Source organism: Crocuta crocuta, unplaced genomic scaffold, assembly GCF_008692635.1.
Source record: "Crocuta crocuta isolate KB4526 unplaced genomic scaffold, BGI_CrCroc_1.0 scaffold176, whole genome shotgun sequence".
NCBI lineage: Eukaryota > Metazoa > Chordata > Mammalia > Carnivora > Hyaenidae > Crocuta > Crocuta crocuta.
Genome location: NW_027531905.1, coordinates 2,057,744 through 2,078,012, shown reverse-complemented (window position 1 = coordinate 2,078,012; position 20,269 = coordinate 2,057,744). Strand labels below are relative to the sequence as shown.

General features: G+C 38.2%; 1 protein-coding gene across 1 annotated transcript in view; it reads right to left on the bottom strand.

Moving 5' to 3' along the window:
• The window catches only part of DENND5B (DENN domain containing 5B), a 119,999-nt gene that overhangs the window by 49,554 nt on the left and 50,176 nt on the right, over positions 1-20,269 (bottom strand). Inside the window, exons 6-10 of the mRNA XM_077774599.1 lie at positions 19,333-19,483; positions 10,465-10,558; positions 5,953-6,084; positions 4,392-4,544; positions 3,473-3,551 (exon numbers count right to left, since the gene is read on the bottom strand). Coding sequence (XP_077630725.1) covers positions 3,473-3,551; positions 4,392-4,544; positions 5,953-6,084; positions 10,465-10,558; positions 19,333-19,483 — 609 coding nt within the window. The remainder of the gene's footprint in view (positions 1-3,472; positions 3,552-4,391; positions 4,545-5,952; positions 6,085-10,464; positions 10,559-19,332; positions 19,484-20,269) is intronic.

Here is a 20,269-nt window from a genome sequence, read left to right as displayed (position 1 = left end):
ATTAGGTCAAAATTAAGACAGTCTGAAAGACATGAAAGAAACTTAAAATGTGTATTACTAAGTGAAAGAAGCCAATCTGAAAATATACTACATACCACATGATACTTAACTACATGGCATTCTGGACAAGGCAAAACTATGGAGAAAATAAAAGGGTCAGTAGCTGCCAGCAGTTAGTAAGGAAACAGAGGAGTAAATAAGTGGAGCACAGAGAATGTTAGGGTGGCAAAAGAACACTATATGATACTATAATGGTGGATCCATGTCACTTTACATTTGTTTAAACCCATAATATGTACAAAACCAAGAGTGAACCTAAACTAAGGATGTTGGGTAATAATCTGTCAATGTAGGTTCATCAACTATAAGAAAAGTACCACTATGTTAGGGGTGCTGATAATGGGGGAGGCTTGTGTATGTGGGGGTGGTGAGTATAATGGGAAGTCTCTGTATTGTGTGCCCACTACTGCCATGAACCTAAAACTGCTATAAAAAATAAAGCCTATTTTTAAAAAATTAAGATGATCTACTCTGCTATGGTCTTCTTGCTAAGACAGACTTTTTCTATTCTTCTGCTTCCCTTACAATGTCTCTGACTCCCATTTAGTGTTGCTTCTGAAGGAACAGTATCGATCATTGAGTCTCATCCTGGCTCAATGCTATTAAGAGAAGTGTTCAAACCTATTGTGAATCTCTAAGTACATGGAGGATCACTCCTTAATATGAAATGTGTAGTCTGTTTACTGCCATTATCAGGATGCTTAACAGTTGGTAAACAAAAAGTAATTCTGGGGGGAAAAAACCTCACCCAGATTTAAAAGCAAAAAAGTCAATAAACTGCTAATTTCTGTATAATTAGAACACATTGCTTCTCAATAAAGAAGTATTTTGTTTTTAAACTAATGTTTTCATATATATTTCACACTGTCGTATTTTAAAATCCTAGCATCATGCGCTGAATCATCAGAAGTGTTAGAGCAATATTTATAATAAAATATACGCCTCCTAACAGACAATAAGTTTGATTTCAAAAGCTACATAGCTTACATTAGTCCTACTTAGGATCAGTAAAATATGTAGATTTTTTTTTCATTCTCTTATCACTAGCCCTTCATCAACGCTTGACAGCACAGCACAAATAGTGACTACATGAGGCTTTGACACACTTGATACTTTTTAGCCTGGACTTGAGAGTTTTGCTGGTCCCACCACTGACTAATAAAAGGCCTCTGTAAACAGCTGAGTCTCTGGTCTCCACCTCAACCATCCAACATTTGAGCAGCCACAGCCATGAAGCTGCTGGTGGTGCCGGGCAGCTGCTGGCTCTAACAGGTGGACATTCTCACATGCCTCGTTTTGCAAAAGCCAAATGCTTCCATCTCCCTGACTTGAACTGACCTCAGTTCTCCAACATTTCATCCTACAAAGGGCTATTTCTTCCTAGGAATTTATTTTTTCTAAGAAGGGTAAGCTACCTTGGTTATAGTTTTACAGTCTGAAGAGCTAAATTTTCTACGAACACAGGTAACTGTTAGAGACTGTTTCAGGGCATACACCCATGCATTTTTACTTTCTCTTTTTTTTTCTTTTTACATTTTTTAACATTTTTTTTTTGAGAGACAGAGACAAAATGTGAGTGGGGGAGGGGCAGAGAGAGAGAGCGAGAGAGAGAGAGAGAGAGAGATACAGAATCAGAAGCAGGCTCCAAGCTGAGCTGTCAGCACAGAGCCAGATGCAGGGCTTGAACCCACGAACTGTGGTATCTTGATCTGAGCTGAAGTTGGATGCTCAACCGACTGAGCCATCCCAGTGCCCTGCATTTTTACTTTTTCAAGAGAAAAAAGGGCAAAGGAGATGGACACTACGGAATGTTTTTAAACTTAATCTCAATCTTTACAATTACAGTTACATCTTAGGACATCAGAACCTTGATATTCTATTTAGTGGAGCTCCAGGATAATATATAGTATCAAACTCATATTCCTAGCTGTCCCATTAAACACATTTGAAAACTAGGTTTCCTGGTGGCTCAGTTAAGCATCGGACTTCGGCTCAGGTCATGATCTTATGGTTCATGAGTTCAAGGCCCGCATCGGGGTCTGTGCTGACAGCTCAGAGACTGTGTCTCCCTCTCTCCCTGCCTTTTCCCCACTTGTGTTATGTCTCTCTGTCTCTCTCTCAAAAATAAATAAACATTAAAAATATAAAACAAAATAAAAAACCTAGGTATCCAACAATAAACACCACATTTAGGGTAGTACTGCAATGAAGAGAATGGAAATTGGGTATGTTTCCAGATCTGCAATGCCTTCTTAAGCTGCTGGTTGGCTTATTAATTTTTAAAAACCTTTTTTTAACATTTCTGAATGTTTAAAATAATCCATAACTTAATTTTTTTGGCTTATTTTTGAGAGAGAAAGAGCATGAGCAGGGGAGGGGCAAAGGGAGAGGGGGACAGAGATCTGAAGCAGGCTCTGTGCTAATAGCAGAGAGCCCCACGCAGGGCTTGAACCCATGAACTGCAAGATCATGAGCTGAACTGAAGTCACATGCTTAACTAACTGAGGCACCCAGGCATCCCAGATAATCCATAATTTTAGAAAAGGATCCCAAATAGCTAATTTAGTATAAAACATTTTATCCTTACTGGATTTCTACCATTACTTCTACTTTTTGTGAAATAGATGGTCATTTTACATAAAGAAAAATACATTGAAGACAGAATATCTAGGAACCCTATACAGCTCTAATTAGCTAAAGTATAGTAACATTTCTAACATGTTATGTCTTGTTGTAAACTGAAGAAGAAATCTGACTCCTGAAGAACTTTTGAGACATATATACATGTTTTTTCTCTGAAAGACTATTAATGATGGTTATAACAGTTTACGGAAAAATGGCCAATATACACTACAACCTAACAGTGGTGAGAGTAAGGTATACTTGTATGATCCTTTACAATTCGTTAAGGGTTTTCACATGTTTTCTCATTTAATCAACATTATAGTCTTATATAGCTTAATATTATTTTCCCTGTCTTGTGGACAAAGATCAGAAAGGTCAAGTGACTTTCCCCAGGTTTCAAAACTAGTAAGAAATAACTGCTCCTTCTGCTTTACCTCACTGCTAGGAAGATGGGTAAGTTTCAGATTGACAGAGAGAGAGGTAAAGACAAAGCCGTATGGGCGAGCTTGGGTGGCTCAGTTGGTTAAGTGTCCCACTTCGGCTCAGGTCATGATCTCATGATGTGGATTTGAGCCCCATGTTGGGCTCTGTGCTGACAACTCAGAGCCTGGAGCCTGCTTCAGATTCTGTGTCTCCCTCTCTCTCTGTCCCTCCTCCACTCGCACTCTATCTCTCTCTCAAAAATGAATGTTTGAAAAAAAAAAAAGACAAAGCCGTATGGTATTGATTCTTCATATGGTCCAATGTTGCCAGTTCTGTAGAAACAATCAAACCAATGAACTCTCACCTGGTGATTCTGCAAGGTGCTCTTGTTTCTCTTCTCTGTCCTGAAACTGAATTAAATGTGACCACAAAGCTGACTTCCCCTGAAATTACAAGGTTTAAAAAATTTTTCATTTTATAAGAACTAATTAATAAAAAAATAATTTATCAAAACCATTAATCCAAGCTTATCCATTCTCAGCTGGGTGATATTCTGAGCAACTCACTCCTTGTGAAATGAGGGTCATCCTTTGCCTCACTGAGAAGATGAGCAACAGCCTGGGGAAGGGCAGCTAAAGAGACGGCCAGAAATACAGGCATGGATTTCTGAACTTCAGCTCGGTCATTACTTAGTTGTATGTTTAGGACTGTCTACACTGGCCACACTAGTAACCACAGGATTAAAAGGCTCTAGCAGCACAGAATGTATTTGTGTATATCCATATGCAAAATATGTTTGTATGTATGGAATGCCAACTATGGAAGAAAACAAGCCAGGAGAAAGAGAAAAGGGGAGGAAGAAAGAACATGCCCACAACAGAAAACAATCAGAACAGGAGATAAAGAGCGACAAAAACAAAGAAACTATTTGACTTTTTGTACCCTGAATAACTAAATAACTTAAAATGGTAAAGAAAGTTAATTCTGGCTAACAGTTTTTCTCGCAGTGACGAAGCAGACACTTAATGGAATCAACAGGGGATACAGCCTCTACAGTAAACGTGGTATTTTATCCTTCTCTGCTTACCAGGAAAGAGCCCCCAAACCACCCCTTAATCATGGGTTTTATTTTATTTTTCTGGAATTAAAAAGCCTATGGTGCATTTCTAGTCATCCTGTGACAAAGGAACATATCCTTTAATTTTTATATCTTTTTCTCCTTGTGACAGTTCTTGACAGGGTTCCTAAGCAGCCACGTCACCAGGACCTCCTGAGACCGTTACCTGCTTAATCTGCAAGCCATGGCTCCAGATCCTTTCTAGTAGGTCACAGAGACTGGCGATCAAGGTGTTCTCCTCCAAGCCAGTTATGTTGGCTTCTCCATGGCCTAGTTCCACTGCTTCGTGTCCCATCTTCTCCACCAACATGCGTTTTGTCTGAGAACATCACATGTGATCACAAGTATTATCCCAGCAGTGAAGTAAAAACCCAACAAGTCAACTACTGGATCAGAGACCTGGGTTCCCTTGATTACACTTTTTTTCTTAAGATTTTATTTTTAATAAGCTTTACACCCAAGGTGGGGCTTGAACCTACAACCCCGAGATTGAGAGTGGCACACTCCACCTACTGAACCAGACCCCCCTACCTTCATTATACTTCTAACTGTAGATTTTTCATCACTTTGGGAAGAACCTGAAACCCATCCAGCCACTGCAACTAAGCCCCCAATGCCCCTGCACTTTGGGAGACTGAAGGTACCTGCAGTTAGCTTAGGTTTTTGCATTTAGGCAAAAACCACAACACAAACAGGCAACTCTAAATTACTTCAGAACTCCCTAATTTGTGCATGAATCAGGCCTCTTTTTCCTTTCTCTTTTCCTCTTTTATCTTGTCTCTGCTCATGAGTATGTGCCAGAAAATAAAAAGGAAATGGAAATCAGTATCAAGCAGTCTAATTTACATCAGTCTCAGCTGCACTCATAAAATGTGTAAAGTGAGAGAGAACCTAGTTCCTTTAGGTGGGAACCTTGTCTCTCTGATTCAACCCTGTATACTGATACTGGAAATAGTGTTATTTACTTAATACAAAGAAGGTATTCTAGAAATGACTGTCCAATAACAGAATAAAATTCTTGGCTAAAATGATGTCCTGAATTTTGTCAGTTTGTATTACCACCTTTGATGAACACTGAAGGGACTAGTGTGTTAATATACACAAACCCAGGGGCACCTGGGTGGCTCAGTTGGTTGAGTGTCTGACTTCAGCCCAGGTCATGATCTTGCGCTTCATGGGTTCAAACCTTGCATCGGGCTCTGTGCTGACAGCTCAGAGCGTGGAGCCTGCTGTGGATTCTGTGTCTCCCTCTCTCTCTGACTCCCCCTCCCCCACTCTGTCTCCCCAAAATAAACAAACATTAAAAATTTTTTTAAAAATATATAAAAATCTACACTATAGCTAAGGCCTTCTTCCGCATGGGTGTATATACATGATGGGCACGGACAAGGTTCTACACAAAAACTGTGTTGCCTCTCACAGAGGATGACCACGTTTCTGACATAACTTCTGACTGGCTTACTATCCTGTTCATGTTGGAGAAGAAAAAAGCAATGGCTGAAAAGGTGGGAGAAACTGTGCAGGGCTCTCATGTCACTGATTCTGTGGGCAATATAGGACCCGTGAAGGTTCATGATCTCAGTAAAGAGTACACAAGGTTATACCCCGGGGAAAGTTTTCTTCTAGGAAAGCTACAGGCTCAAATGAGAGCGGATTCAGCTCATCTTAGCCTCTCACACGGAATGAACATGAGTGCACACTGTCTTGCATCGGTGAATAATACATACCTTCATTCTACATTCTTTTAATAAGCCTTCTACGAATTTGCAGTTGGTCTGTGCAATCACTGCAGGTGAGAGGTCTGACAATTTGGGTTGCCTCAGGTTTTTTCCTAAACTTCGTGCCTCTTGCATATATTTCTAAAAATTAAAGAGCATTTTTAATACATAAACTTCAAATACTCTTCTGACTTTCTTAACATTATACAAATAAGTGTAGAAAAAACAAGATGCAAAAAAGGCCCTAAGTGTATTCATGCAATAGCAATTCAAGTTTTAGCACCACCAAAAAGCAGAGGACATGTGTATTCCCTTCACCTCCTAATTGTTAACCCCTGTGACATTGAGGGTGACAGAAACCCCATCAGGTTAAAACACATCATAATACGATAGAATCTAATCTCTTCTAGTTTATTCTTAGTCAGGAGCATGATGGGGATGAAAAAAATTGGGGTTTCTGGATTACTAATCCAAGGTTTTCAGATCACTGGTTTCCTCCTCTCCTCACAGATGGAGACTGAACATACTTCTACTTTGGGCAGTGCTCTCCAACCCAACCCTTTGCTGTTAATCAAGTTACAACAGTAAAATCAGGAGCTCTAGAACTTGGTTGCAACTAATTTTATAGCTTCAGGCATATTTGCTTATTTGCAAAATGGGCACAAGATATTCCCCCGTACCTCACAAGAAACACTATGAACTCACTCTGAACATGTTTTCTACATCCCCCCTTCCTTGCCTTGTTCCACAATCAAGAGAAAGTGGAAACATATTACTTTCAGAGGAAGTGAGGGCTCAGAGAGAACCAGAGAAATCCAGTCCATTACTCTTGATCTTTAGTTAGTGAGGGTCCAGAAGAAAAAGAAATCACTATGGGTGATTAACACAGGACACCTGGTATCCTTCTTTCTGTGCCACCTGCAAAAGCTCATCCATATACTTAATATTTGCATCAGGACCACAGGGCAGAATCTCCGCAAAGTCCAAGTTTCTTAGGACCATTTTTTGAGAATAACTACTCTAAGTCATATAGTAAAACTAGCAGTGCGTTGAGAGGAGAGAGAGCGAGCGTAAGCCGGCACATCCTCCCACAGGCACATATGTGAAATCTATCTTTACTATCTTAAGGGAAGAATTTGATATTATGAAGATGTGTAAAATCCTTTGCATTCTTTAAATAAAAGGGAGTTTGTACATTTAAAATACTTTAAGAAAAATAATCTGCTAAATCTTCTACAAATTAAAAAAAAAAATCCCACTAATTAGGGATTCAACTGATCAGTGTACCTGCTACTATAAACAGAAAATGTTTCCTGGCCAGTGCAATCATTTTAAGGAAAAATTAAAAAAAAAATGAACACTATAAGAATTTAGTTTCCATAATACTTGGGTATATACTTTTGGCTTCAAGTCTTTTTTAGAGGGTCAAAGAAAGAGGGAAAATTGAAAATGAGAGACAACTATCACCATCAGCGAAGTTAAGGGTAATAAGGTCTATCAGAACATCCTGAAGGTTAGTTTTCAAATAAATAAATTCAGGCAATGAAAAGCTTCAGAAAACCCCCCTGAGGTATAAGGCAGAGATTCTATATAAGAATTATATAACACCTGCATTCCAGGTGGTATAGATATTACGTGGATTATTACAAATCAGAGATAAAGGCTGGTAAAAACAAATGTTAACCAGCAAATGTTAAAGGGGTTGTTTCTCCCCAGTCTGTTCTTCGACCTTTAGGACTTGTGCAAATGCAGAGAGAACTACTGTGACTCACTCCTCAAGAAGAGGAAAGATTCAGCCTTAGCTTAGGAAGAAACACTGGCTAGAAGGAGTGAGGAACACAGTCAGGCAAGAGACTAGAAACGGGTCTTGGCATTTCTCTTTTTTCAAAAATATATGAATAAGTAGGTTACTAAGTAAATAACTGGATTAAGAATTAAGCACTGTTAAAGTGTATGTTCTATTTTATAAATGAAAACAGCTAGAACGGGGCTACCCTTTGGCCATATTTACCAAGTACATGGCACATGTAGGGCAATATGATTATCAGCCAACAGTGAATGCCACAGGGCCCAGTCTTCTGAGCATCTCTGGGGAAGCCATGGAAGGAGCAGCACTCTTCTGACAAGCACAAAGAGGATGCAGGGGGCGGCAGGAGGTCCTTCCTCTCTTCGAGAAGGGATGCTGCCTCCGTTTATTGCAAAAATAGAGCACTTGCATTTATAGTAAACAAGTGAGGATAAAAATGTAATTTTCTTTGGGGCAGCTGAAGGAAAAGATGTCCTTTAAGGTGAAAAACGGAGAAGAAAGAGAAATCTCTCACAAGGAATGTTTTTGTAAGAAGTTCATTTTATTTCTTCTTTAAAATTTCTTCTGAGATTTCTACTATGTTCTTCTTCATTTCCGTGAAAGCCAAGACCAACAAACCAGGAGTCCTAAGTTCTTCCTGCCTTCAGGTGTGCAGCTGGTGAGTGCAACCTAGCATACGGGGTTACTGGGAAGAGCACCAGTTTGGCTATGAGCAGTCCTGGGCTGTAGGCCCAGCCCTGCCTTTGTGTGTCTATTTAGCTTTGGACAAGTCTCTTGGACTTCATGTAATATTGGACAAGGTGACCTCAAGGTCTTAGAACTAAGATTCTATACTGATGATCTGCTTTTCTGATCCCATAAAACATAGGCTAGGAATAAAGAAAATACGTTTCAAACTAAAACAATAAAAAACCCAAACCAGGACAACAACAAAAAAAGATCCCTGAAAAAAACAGGAAGGGTTCATTAAAACACTGCGGANGTGGGGATGAGCACTGGGTGTTCTATGGAAGCCAACTTGACAATAAACTATTTGTAAAAAAATAAATAAAAAAATAAAAAATAAAAAAAATTTTAAAAATGAAATAGGAAAAAATAAATAAATATCATTAAAACACTGCGGAGATATAACCCAGCCAGAAAAGAAAGCTGTTCAGAAATGAATTATATCTGCATTTCTGCAAAATACTTATATAAAAGGGAATTTGAACATTTAATGTATTTCTCCTTTGAAGAACAATGTGGTACGTCTGGTCCCTCTACAACTCCCCCTTTATCTGTCAAAATACCACTAATAAGAATCTGAATAATCAGGGATGCCTGGGTGGATCAGTGGGTTAAGCATCTGACCTCGGCTCAGGTCAAGATCTCATGGTTCGTGGGTTCGAGCCCCGCGTCGGGCTCTGTGCTGACTGCCAGCTCAGAGCCTGGAGCCGGCTTCAGATTCTGTGTCTCCCTCTCTCTCTGACCCTCCCCTGCTCACGCTCTCTCTCTCTCTCAGAAATAAAAAACTTAAAAAAAAAAAAAAAGAATATGAATAATCAGTTGTACCTGCCGAGAGTAGAGAATTACTCGTGTTAGCATACACCACCAAGAAAAGGTACCAAACACAACAGGAAGTGGAGAGGAAAGTGGTGGGGCTGACAATTCACGTCACAAGGTGATGTGATGTGCTCTAGAGCTACGTGCACACACACATGTGGATCATTCAGGGACATCAAACACAAGATTCAGGAACATCTGCAAAGCACTTTCACACAAAGAACATACCAGGCAGCACTCAGAGAAGGATTTTTTAGGAAGTCGTGCAGGAGGAGGTGGACCCTGATCCCACTCCCAGAATGCCATGGAGTTCTGACAGACCAAAAGTTCCCCGGAAGGCTAAGAGGATGGAAGTGCCAATGACAGAAAAGCAAAAAAATAAAAAAAAAAAGGATAGGGAGAAAAAGACCAGCAAAACGTGCATGCATAGGAGCATATGATAAAGTCACAGCAGAAGGGAGGGGAAAGAAGAAAATATGATAGCACAAAGAAATGCACTAGACAGATTATGCTTCAATTTTTAAGAACATGTTTAAAATCATAAATGTATGAACATTTCAACAAAAAAGCAATATATATTTGGAATGATGTTTTCTGCTTTATTTCCACACATCTGAGCTTAGGAAATAGTTAACAGATCTTCAGACTGCATTTTTTTAAATCACAATAACCAAAACTTTCTTATAATTATTCAAATGTATAACAAAGCTTATACTTTCAAGTAGTGCAAATAAAGCATAAAGATCTTAATTCAAAAATAATTTCTAAACACTTTACAAACTGGTGTCAGCAAGCCCGGGATAAAGCACAAGGAAATGCATCTTTACTTACTAAGTTTAAATTATGCTTGAAACTTAAAATATGTTTCATGTATACTTTTTTCCCTACAGGAGACATACTGACCAAAAATTTATCCTAAACTTAGCCTTTATTTGATGTGGTACACAGAGAGACTTGTTTTAGAGTCTTATTTTAGGTGTATTAAAATTACAAAAATGGGGGGGGGGGAAGGTGTTCTTTTAAAGTCAGTATAAAAGGATTACTATTTTAAACTAAAAGTGAACCATTCTGTAAAAGAAAGCAGAAGAACTTGCACAATGACAACTGCTGAGCTGAGTAAGCCAAGTTCATGGCTCTTGCATGGAGGCATCCTGGGAAGGTAGCCCACATACCTCCCTCAGGTCATTGTCCAATCCGATGTGCTCAGAATGCTGGCGAAGGCGGTCTTTCCTGCGCTGCGCTGTGGCGCTCCGACTCACCCAGCGACTGGAAAAACAGCCGTACCCAAGAAGGTGCAGGTTAAAATAAACAAGAAAGTGACCACTTATTTCTAAAATAGAACAAATGTACTATTTAAAAGACTAACAATACTTATTTTTCAACCAGTTCTTTAAATATATAATAGCTTTATTGTAATATAATTAAATGCCATACAATTCACCCATTTAAAGCGTACAATTCAGCAGTTTTTATTATATTCAGAGACATGTAACCATCACTGTAAGCAGTACTTTTTAAAAACCGAGGTTAAAAAATACACAGCATTGCCTCATAATGATCCTCTCCTTTCCACTTTACTGTCCAACAGAGCCTCAAACCCTGAATGGATACTATCGTGTAACTTCTCTATTCTCATATCTCCGTAGATTAGTTCTTGATTTCTGTGAAGCCCTTTATCACCTCTCTCCCATTCCCCTCAAAAACTGTTCCAAACCTTTCGCTTTATCTTCAAGTGCCTCCCCTCAATCGCCTGCCTTCTGCTTAAACGATGTATACACATAAAGATTTCATCTTTCTTCTAATCCCAAAGTATAGGATATACTGACGATAGCTTAAAGCTACTACTGCCACCTGGAAGAAACTCCCTGACCATTTCTCTCTTGCTTCTTTAACCTGCTGCAGTAGCTATCTCTTTTTCTTTCATTTTTCTTAAGTTTATTCATTTTGAGAGGGAGAGAGAGTACGAAAATGGGAGAGGGGCAGAGAGTGAGAGAGACTGAGAGAAAGGAAGAATCCCAAGCAGGCTCTGCACAGTCAGGTAAGTGTGGAGCCTGATGTGGGGCTTGAATTCATGAATCATGACATCATAACCTGAGCTGAAGTTGGATGCTTAAGCAACTGAGCCACCCAGGCGACCCTAGTCATCTTTTTTTGAATCTCTAATTTTTCTTTCTCAACTGAGTATTTCTCTTCAGCTTACAAGCGTTGCTGGTCTCTCTCTTGACCCTCTACAGTTATGTGTAAGTTTCTTCACTCTTTTCATGTAAAAATTCTTAAAAAGAAAAGATTACATGTAAGGCTTCTACTTAGTTACCTCTGGATCTTCAGTTTATCTCAAATCAGCTTCCCCTGACAATGCTCTTGAAGCCATTTATATCCCCAGCTACCATATCCGATGGCTATCATTTGATTCTTAGCTCACGCAATCTCTCTGCAGCACTTAGTGCCACCTTATAACTCCAGCTATTTTCAGCTAGGTCACTGTTTCCAGTGGGGTCAGTCCTGTCACCTTTGAGCCTCTGTCCATGAAGTTTCCTCCCAACTTCTATTCTTCTATCAGATAGCTTCAATGCTACACAGAAAGTGCTCTGGATTCTTCCAAATCTAAACTGTCTATTCTTCTTATACTCTCCAATTTTATTACCTATCACAGCGCATTATCATCACTTATTTCTATTTCCTTTTATAAAATCCTCTCGAAGGGCTGGTGTCATGTCTGTCCTTGTTTTATTGACAGTCTATATATCACCTGGCCTTTCTATAAATACACTCTAAATAAATAATCAGGGATGTAGTCTAACATTTAGTCTTACAGACATTCCTCATAACATATATGAAATAACAAATTGTTTCCTTTCTTTCAAGACTCATATTTTGGCCTTTCAATATTCCCAGAATTAAGATGTGTCTTTTGGGGCACCTGGGTGGCTCAGTTGGTTAAGTGTCCAACTTCAGCTCAGGTCATGATCTCAAGATTCATGGGTTCGAGCCCCACATCGGGCTCTGTGCTGACAGCTAGCTCAGAGCCGGGAGCCTGTTTTGGATTCTGTGTCTCCCTCTCTCTGACCCTCCCCTGCTCGTGCTGTCACTCTCTTGTCTCTCAAAAATAAATAAAAAACATTAAAAAAATTTGAAAAAAGATGTGTCTTCTATTCCATATGCATGTTTAATGTATAATTTTTCCAAAAAGCTATTGAGTTAATAACAGATCTTATAATCAAGAGTTAATCATGATCAAGTAAATGTGCTCAAAACATCCTAAGTGTTCAACAGTAGGGGGTGCTATATAATGAAATATCATATAGTCATTAAAAAAATCAAGTTGCTACAAATATTAAGATGGGAGAATGTTCACAGTATGATAATGGATGGAAAAAAACAAGATAAAACACTGTATAAATAACATTCTAATTTTGTTAAGAAATAAACATGGACACGCACACCATGATCTCTGCAATGGAAGAGCATAACAACAAATGGTGACGTCTCATGGTGATGGCATTATGGGTGGTTTAAATTTACTCTATCACTTTTGGGGTGCCTGGGTAGCTCAGTCGGTTGGGCAGCTGACTTCAACTCCGGTCATGATCTCACAGTTTGTCGGTTCGAGCCCCGCATCAGGCTCTGTGCTGACAGCTAGCTCAGAGACTCAAGCTTGTTTCAGATTCTGTGTCGCCCTCTCTCTCTGATCCTCCCTTGCTCATGGTGTCCTCTCTCTGTCTCTCAGAAATAAATAAAAAAACAACAAAAAAAACCCTCAAAAAATAAAATAAAATTTACTCTATCACTTTCAAATATTCTAAAACTTCTAATGAGCATAAATTACTTTAAACCAAACCATTTAAAAAATTTCTCAAATCTTGACTTATCATCCCCATGACTATGTATGTAGATTTCTAAGAATATCTACTCTTGAGTGTATCTTTATTGGCACAAAGCTATATGCAATTTAAAAAATGAATTTATAGTTTTGCCACTTAGGAAAAGTCATATTGTATTACTGACAGTTCATTATTTTAATTTATTTAATAAAGTATACAATTTACAAAAAGTTTAAAATGAGAATGCAGCTTCTTTTGTTACTTTTAAAATAATTTATGCATGCCTGGGGAGCCTGGGTGGCTCAGTAGGTTAAGCATCCAACTTCAGCTCAGGTCATGATGTCACGATTTGTGGGTTTGAGCCCCACATTGGGCTCTGTGCTGACAGCCAGCTCAGACCCTGGAGCATGCTTCAGATTCTGTATCTTTCTCTCTCTCTCTCTCTCTCTCTGACCCTCCCCTGCTCACGTTGTCTGTCTCTCTCAGAAATTTTAAAAAAAGCTTATGCATGCCTTTAGTTTCAAGCTTCTGAATCATCTCATTTCAGTATGCTATTTAGAGAAACACTGAATAATTATGATAAAAATGACAGCAAAAAGGTAGTCCTCTTAAAATAGTTAAAAAAAAAAAAAAAGAAATAGGTTTATATTGGGACAAAAAGTGCAAAGTCCTAGTGATAGATCTTTGAAGTAGAGACCTTGGAAATGTCCCGATAACTAAGGATCAAAGGAAGACTGTAAAAAGGATACAAAGAAAACTGAGGTGACGGAGAAGGAAGATCTAAAAAAAAAAAGCATATTAAGGCACTGACAAAGGAAGGTTCTTTGCTTGTTCAAACCTTAGTTAGGCTTCTGAACCTTCTCCTAGGTCAATCTGTGCACTTCCTTATAAAATCCAGTTTTAACAAGAACCTTGTTAAGTCAGTTTAGCAGGAGATCCCCCATCCTCAGTATATGATCATTCTCAATGTCTTATCAGCTTCTACAACATCCATAACCCCCAGGTGATGTCTGATCACCCAGGCCTGCCTTCGGCAAGAATCCTGGTAGGTTGGTTTAGACAGAATCCGCTTCTCACTTACCTTTGATGTCTCCTCTTATGTTTGACTACTTGACTATAAATTCCTATTTACCAACATCTTGTATTTAGAATAAAGTTCAATCTTTCTCCTCTACTGCAAGCCCCCAACGCAATGGTCCCTACATGGGCCCCCCTGAATAAAGTGTTTCTCACAATCTTCAACAAGTACCATGAATACTGGTTGTTTTTTTTTTTTTAACAACTCTGAAGCAGAATATAAACACCAGGTGATAAATGTATATAAAAAACAAAGGGGAAGGATAAATAACAAAATGTACAAAGGCCTGGAGGCCTTGGAAATAGCCCTGTAGCAAAAAAATATCAGTGAAAGATAGTAAAATTTGTTCAGGAATTTAAAAGATTAGGTTACTGGACAGAGTGGTTCAAATAAATAGTAAAAATAGACTATAAAGAGCAGCTAATGAACTTATATAATAAATGAAGAGAAGGAGAATACAAATGGCAGAACAGTTTCCTTGGCAGGCAAAAGTGGAAAAGGCTTTAGGTAAAGAAAAGGGTAAATGTTAACTTACATGGTATAACTAGCATCTCACTATATACTCTTGTGGGACAAAAATTTTATTTTTGTTTCTATTTTATTTTCAAAAAAAAGGGAATGATCATCTGCTTAAAGAAACTACAGTGAAGTATATATATTCCCGGTTACGTCAAGGAATTACTTTGTTGTTTTCATTATTAAATCTCATTTACTAAGCATATTTTTACTAAAGATGATCACATTTGCTGAAATACTAATGACTGCTTATTTGCTTTTGCTTCATAAGCAGCATATGAAATTCTAATAGTTGATCAGCCATTTGCAGAGGCATGGTAATAAAACTCTGTATCCTGCCATGAGTTCTCAGATCTCTTCTCTCTCAGACTACAATCTACCTGAAAATATAATACTTAGGGCTCAACCTTGGGATTATATACAAGATTAAAAGCAAGAAAACACTGTAGTAATATTTTAAAGTTGAAATCTTCCCTCCTTAACACTCCCTACCTCCCTTTTCTGCTTTATTTTTCTTCACAAATCATATCACTAACTGACAAGTTATTTATTTTACATATTAAGTTTCTCTGTTTCCTCCTCCTTGAAAGCAGAGGCCTTTGTTGTTTTGTTCATTGCTATATGCCCAGTGACAGGACACTGTCTCACATACAGTAGGGCTTCCATAAATATTTGCCAAATAAATGAATGAGCAATCTAATGCTCTTAAAAGGAAATAAAAACTATTTAAATTAATAGTCCACTGATATAAAAGTAATCCATAAAATTAGGATATTTTACAAACATAAGAAAAAAATAAGTAAACTGAGCACTAGTCTGTTCTGATGGAAAATTCTCATTCATTTCTGAAAAACAGAACATTATATCTAGTATAAACACCTGGAAAGTTTGAACCCCCATAGTGGTCACTATCTTCTAGCACACTTTTAAGTTCAGTGTTTAAAAAAGCAGGAATGGGGCACCTGGATGGCTCTGTCGGGTAAGCATCTGACTTTTAATTTAAGCTCAGGTCATGATCTTACAGTTCAAGCCTCGCACTGGGCTCTGCACTGTTGGTGCAGAGCCTGCTTGGGATTCTCTCTCTGACCCCACTGTCTTCAAAATAAATAAATAAACTAAAAAAAGTTAAAAAGGCAGAAAGACTTTTTTTTTTTTTTAATTTGTTTCTGAGAGAGAGAGAGAGAGAGAGCAGGGGAGGGTCAGAGAAAGAGGGAGACACAGAATCGGAGCAGGCTCCAGGCTCTGAGCTAGCTGTCAGCACAGAGCCCGATGTGGGGCTCAAACCCACGAACCGTGAGATCATGACCTGAGCTGAAGTCGGACGCTTAACCCACTGAGCCACTCAGGCACCCCCAGAAACACCTCTTTAATGAAGGCTAAACCCCTGCAAATTAACTAAGGTAAGTAAGGTAACATTTTTAGTCATTAGCTACTTACTCTGCCTTGTAAGTGGCATACAAATTATCTCCACAATCTTCCTTTCCAAGACCTTACTACAAATACTTGGATTTTCTATAGGAAGGGAAGATTTCATTGTGAATACATAACTTTCCCACTTTTTTCATGAATCATCTTCCACTACTGACTTCACTGAAGTTTAGGCAATCTATTTAAATAAAAGAGTTTAATCAAATAAAGTTTTTAAAATTCATAAATTTTTTAAGATTTTATTTTATNGAAAGTCGGACGCTTAACCGACTAAGCCACCCAGGCGCCCCTTCAAGATTTTATTTTTAAGTAATTTCTATACCCAAAGTGGGGCATGAACTCACAATCCCAAGATCAAAAGTCACATGCTCCACAGACATAATTCTTTTACTTTAGTACACAGCACTCCTTTTCCAAATTTGTAAAAGGATACTGGACTGAAAACTTTCCAGACCACAAGACTTTATGAATGAGACATCTTGAATGTGGTACCTGGAGTAAGGAGAACTGAGTTCTAATCCTAACTTTACCAGTAGTAACCCAAGCTCACATTCCTACCAATACATTATAATGCCACTGTCTTTAGGGTTAGGTCATGTGATCTCAACCCCTGCTTCATGTAGTTCTTCACTAGAAAAGATGGCACCTCACATGTACCTTGCTCCTCAGAGTATTATCTTATCTTCTTTGGGGCCACCCCTCTTAATAGAGTCCATTTTAAGGTAGAAGTGAGGTATCTGAGGGCTCTTTCATTGTGGAAGATCTTGTTACATTGGGTACACAAAATGGAAGCGGCAGTGAGCCACCTGAATTTTCGGAAGAGGCAAGGAGAGTATCAGTGAAGGGAATATAAAAGAAGCAGAATTATGCCTTTTGACCTAAATGGCCCAAATTAAATAAGTAAGTAATATGAAGGTTCTTGAAAGACGGCTTAAAAGTAAAATGTTTCTTTCAGATGATTTGTGCAACTATATATTACAAAATTTTTGGTACTTACCTATTTTCCTTATAGTACACCTTTATGTTCAATATTTTAGATTGCTCAAAATTTCTTAGGGGCTACCAAACCACAGTTTCCAACTCCAAAAGTAAGACAAGGCACGTGTTACCCTTGTTTTGGAGTAACTGAGCCAGACAGTATGTATATGTGGTTTAACAGTTAAGGGCCTGGGCCCCGAATTAGCAGACCTAGGTCTGAATTCTAGTTTTACCACTTCTTAGCTACGTGACTCTCTCTAGTTGTTGAATCTCCCTGATACTTATTCATGAAATGGGTAAAACAATGTAGGTTTATATATAGGGATATATATAGCTCATTTGTAAAAATGAGCTAATGTACTCAATGCAGTCAGCAGACAAGTCAGTGCAGAATCAGCTTAATATTAATTATCAGCAGATCAACTCCATAACCAACCCCATCTTGGCTCAGAGAAGGCTCCACTGGTAGGAAAGGTTTATTTGAAAACAGATAAAAATGCGGTGATAAAAATTTCTAAGTTTTCTGACTAAGAGTTGTAAAGGGGTATATATTTATGATGATGAATACTAGACTTTGAAAGAAAAAGAAACAGCAATGCAAAGAGTAGTGCAACTGTGTAATCCATGCGTGGGATTTTTTCCCTTTAATGAGTCTGCTATCACTATAGCTTTCTCACATCTGGAACTAAATGAATCAATAATTCTGACACATTTTAGAAATATATTTAAAGGAACACCTTCAGGAGCGCCTGGGTGGCTTAGTCAGTTAAACGTCCAACTTCAACTAGGTCATGATCTTGCAGTTCATGCATCTGAGCCCTACATCCGGCTCTGTGCTGACAGCTCAGAGCCTGGAACCTGTTTCAAGATTCTGTGTCTCCCTCTGTCCCGGCCCCTCCCCCACTTTCTCTCTCAAAAATAAACAAACATTAAAAAAAGTTAAAAATATAAAAAAATAAAGGAACCCCTTCAGCTAGGAAATCAGTAAGGGTTTCATGCCTTTCAAGTTATTAAAAATAGAGTATTAGCAGTACAAACACAAGGGTATATAAATATGCACCCCAACAAATTCCAAATACCACAGTATCTAGCTTAGTGTTTGTTTATTTTATTTTTTAATGTTTTATTTATTTCTGAGAGAGAGACAGCATGAACAGGGGAGGGTCAGAGAGAGAGGGAGACACAGAATCTGAAACAGGCTCCAGGCTCTGAGCTAGCTGTCAGCACAGAGTCCGACATGGGGCTTGAACCCACAAATTGTGAGATCATGACCTGAACCAAAGTCGGATGCTTAACCGACTGAGCCACCCAGGCGCCCCTAGAATAGTGTTTATTAAATTAAGCCAAGTGTTACCATCACATATTATAAAGATAATTTACTATGTTTTCCTTTTTCCTGACCAACAGACAGAGACTGGAGTTAACACTGTTACAAGTTAAGGAACACCTGAGGCCAGCAGAAGCTGGAAGAGGCAAAGGCGGCTCCTTCTTTAGAGGTGTTGGAGAAAGGCCTTGCCAATACCTTGATTTTGGACTTCTCACTTGCAGAATTATGAAAGAACAAATTTCTCTTGTTTTAAAAGCCACGAAGTTTGTAGTATTTTGTTATAGCAGTCCTAGGAAACTAATACAGATAGTGAAGGTATCATTTTTCTAATTCCATTAGACAGTATTAGCATTATATTTGGTCATTTAAAGTGAAACTATTCCCAAGCGCACATTACTTAAAAAATGAAAAAGTATCTCTAGTCTTTGGATTTTTTTTACATGATGGAATTCATAGAATGTCAATCCTTATATTTTTTAAGTATTTATTTATTTATGTATTTATTAAGAAAGAAAGAAAGGAAGGAAGGAAGGAAGGATGGAAGGAAAAGAAAGAGTGAGTGAGTTAGTTGTGTGTGTGCATGCAGGGGAGATGCAGAGAGAAGGGAGGCAGGGAATCCCAAGTAGGCTCCACACTGCCAGAGCAGAGCCCAACACAGGGCTTGAACCCACAAAATGTGAGATTGTTACCTGAGCCAAAATCAAGAGTTGGACACTTAACTGACTGGGCCACCCAGGTGCCCCAATCCGTATTTCAAATGGATTGTTTTGGTCTTTGGAAAAGTAATCAGATCGATAGGATAGTTAATGGTTACAATGCCCCTTTAAAGTTGCAAAGCACTGCACCCTTCATTAACCCTTCAACCAACTGCTCAAGTGAAGAATGTGCTTACTTGTTATTAGTTGGTCCTGTTGCCAAGACATCAGACTGTAGCTTTGGAAAGAAACCTTGCTCATATTTGCCTTGACCAATTTTCATATCAAGCAGATGTGGGTGGATTGCAGTGTGATCCATTTTCATTAGTCGTTGCTCAATGGATTGGGCTATAAATTAAATTTATAGCAAATTAGAAACATTTCATTGGCTAAACCTTAAAACAATGCTTCCTCCACTCATGCACCAACAAGGAACTCAATCTTTCTGACATTCTAAAATAGATTTTTATAAAAGCTCTTCAGAAATCAGTATAATGTAGGTAAAAAAGGTTAATTTTAAGTAAATACTGGATGACTAATTTTCATGGTATTTTCTGTCTTTGTCAATCACAGAGCAGCAGGGTTGAAAAAATCTATAATTTAGTGCTAAACAAGTTTCCCTTAAGTGGAATACGCAATATTTTAATACTTCAATATTCCAGAATTAAATATTTCAGTATTTAAGAAGAATTTTCTTAATGAAAATATGTTCTAAGTACAAATTTAAGAAAATGATGGCAAATAAAATATTGTCCTTCAACTGAACAAGGAAAGAAAAGCACAGTAGCCTTTTTTTACTTCATTTCTTTGTACAAAGACCCATTAAATATTAATTGTTTTCCATTTGTAAAAACAAGAAACAGTCTAAAGTTTATTACCTCACTTTTAGGAACACTCACATTCTCGTTAGTAGGAGTAATTTAGGAGTGTTTAGTAGATAAAGAGGGGTAATGCAGAGAACCATAAAAAAGCAGGCATTTAGAAAATGTCCAGAGGATAAGAAACTGGCCTTCTGAAGAATAAAACAGGCCAAAGTTAAAAGATAGGAATTACTCAACATTTCTATTTAAAACTGCTTAAAGTTAGGAGATTGTCTCAAATACCCCAGAAATAGCAAATGATTTCTCTGGTAAA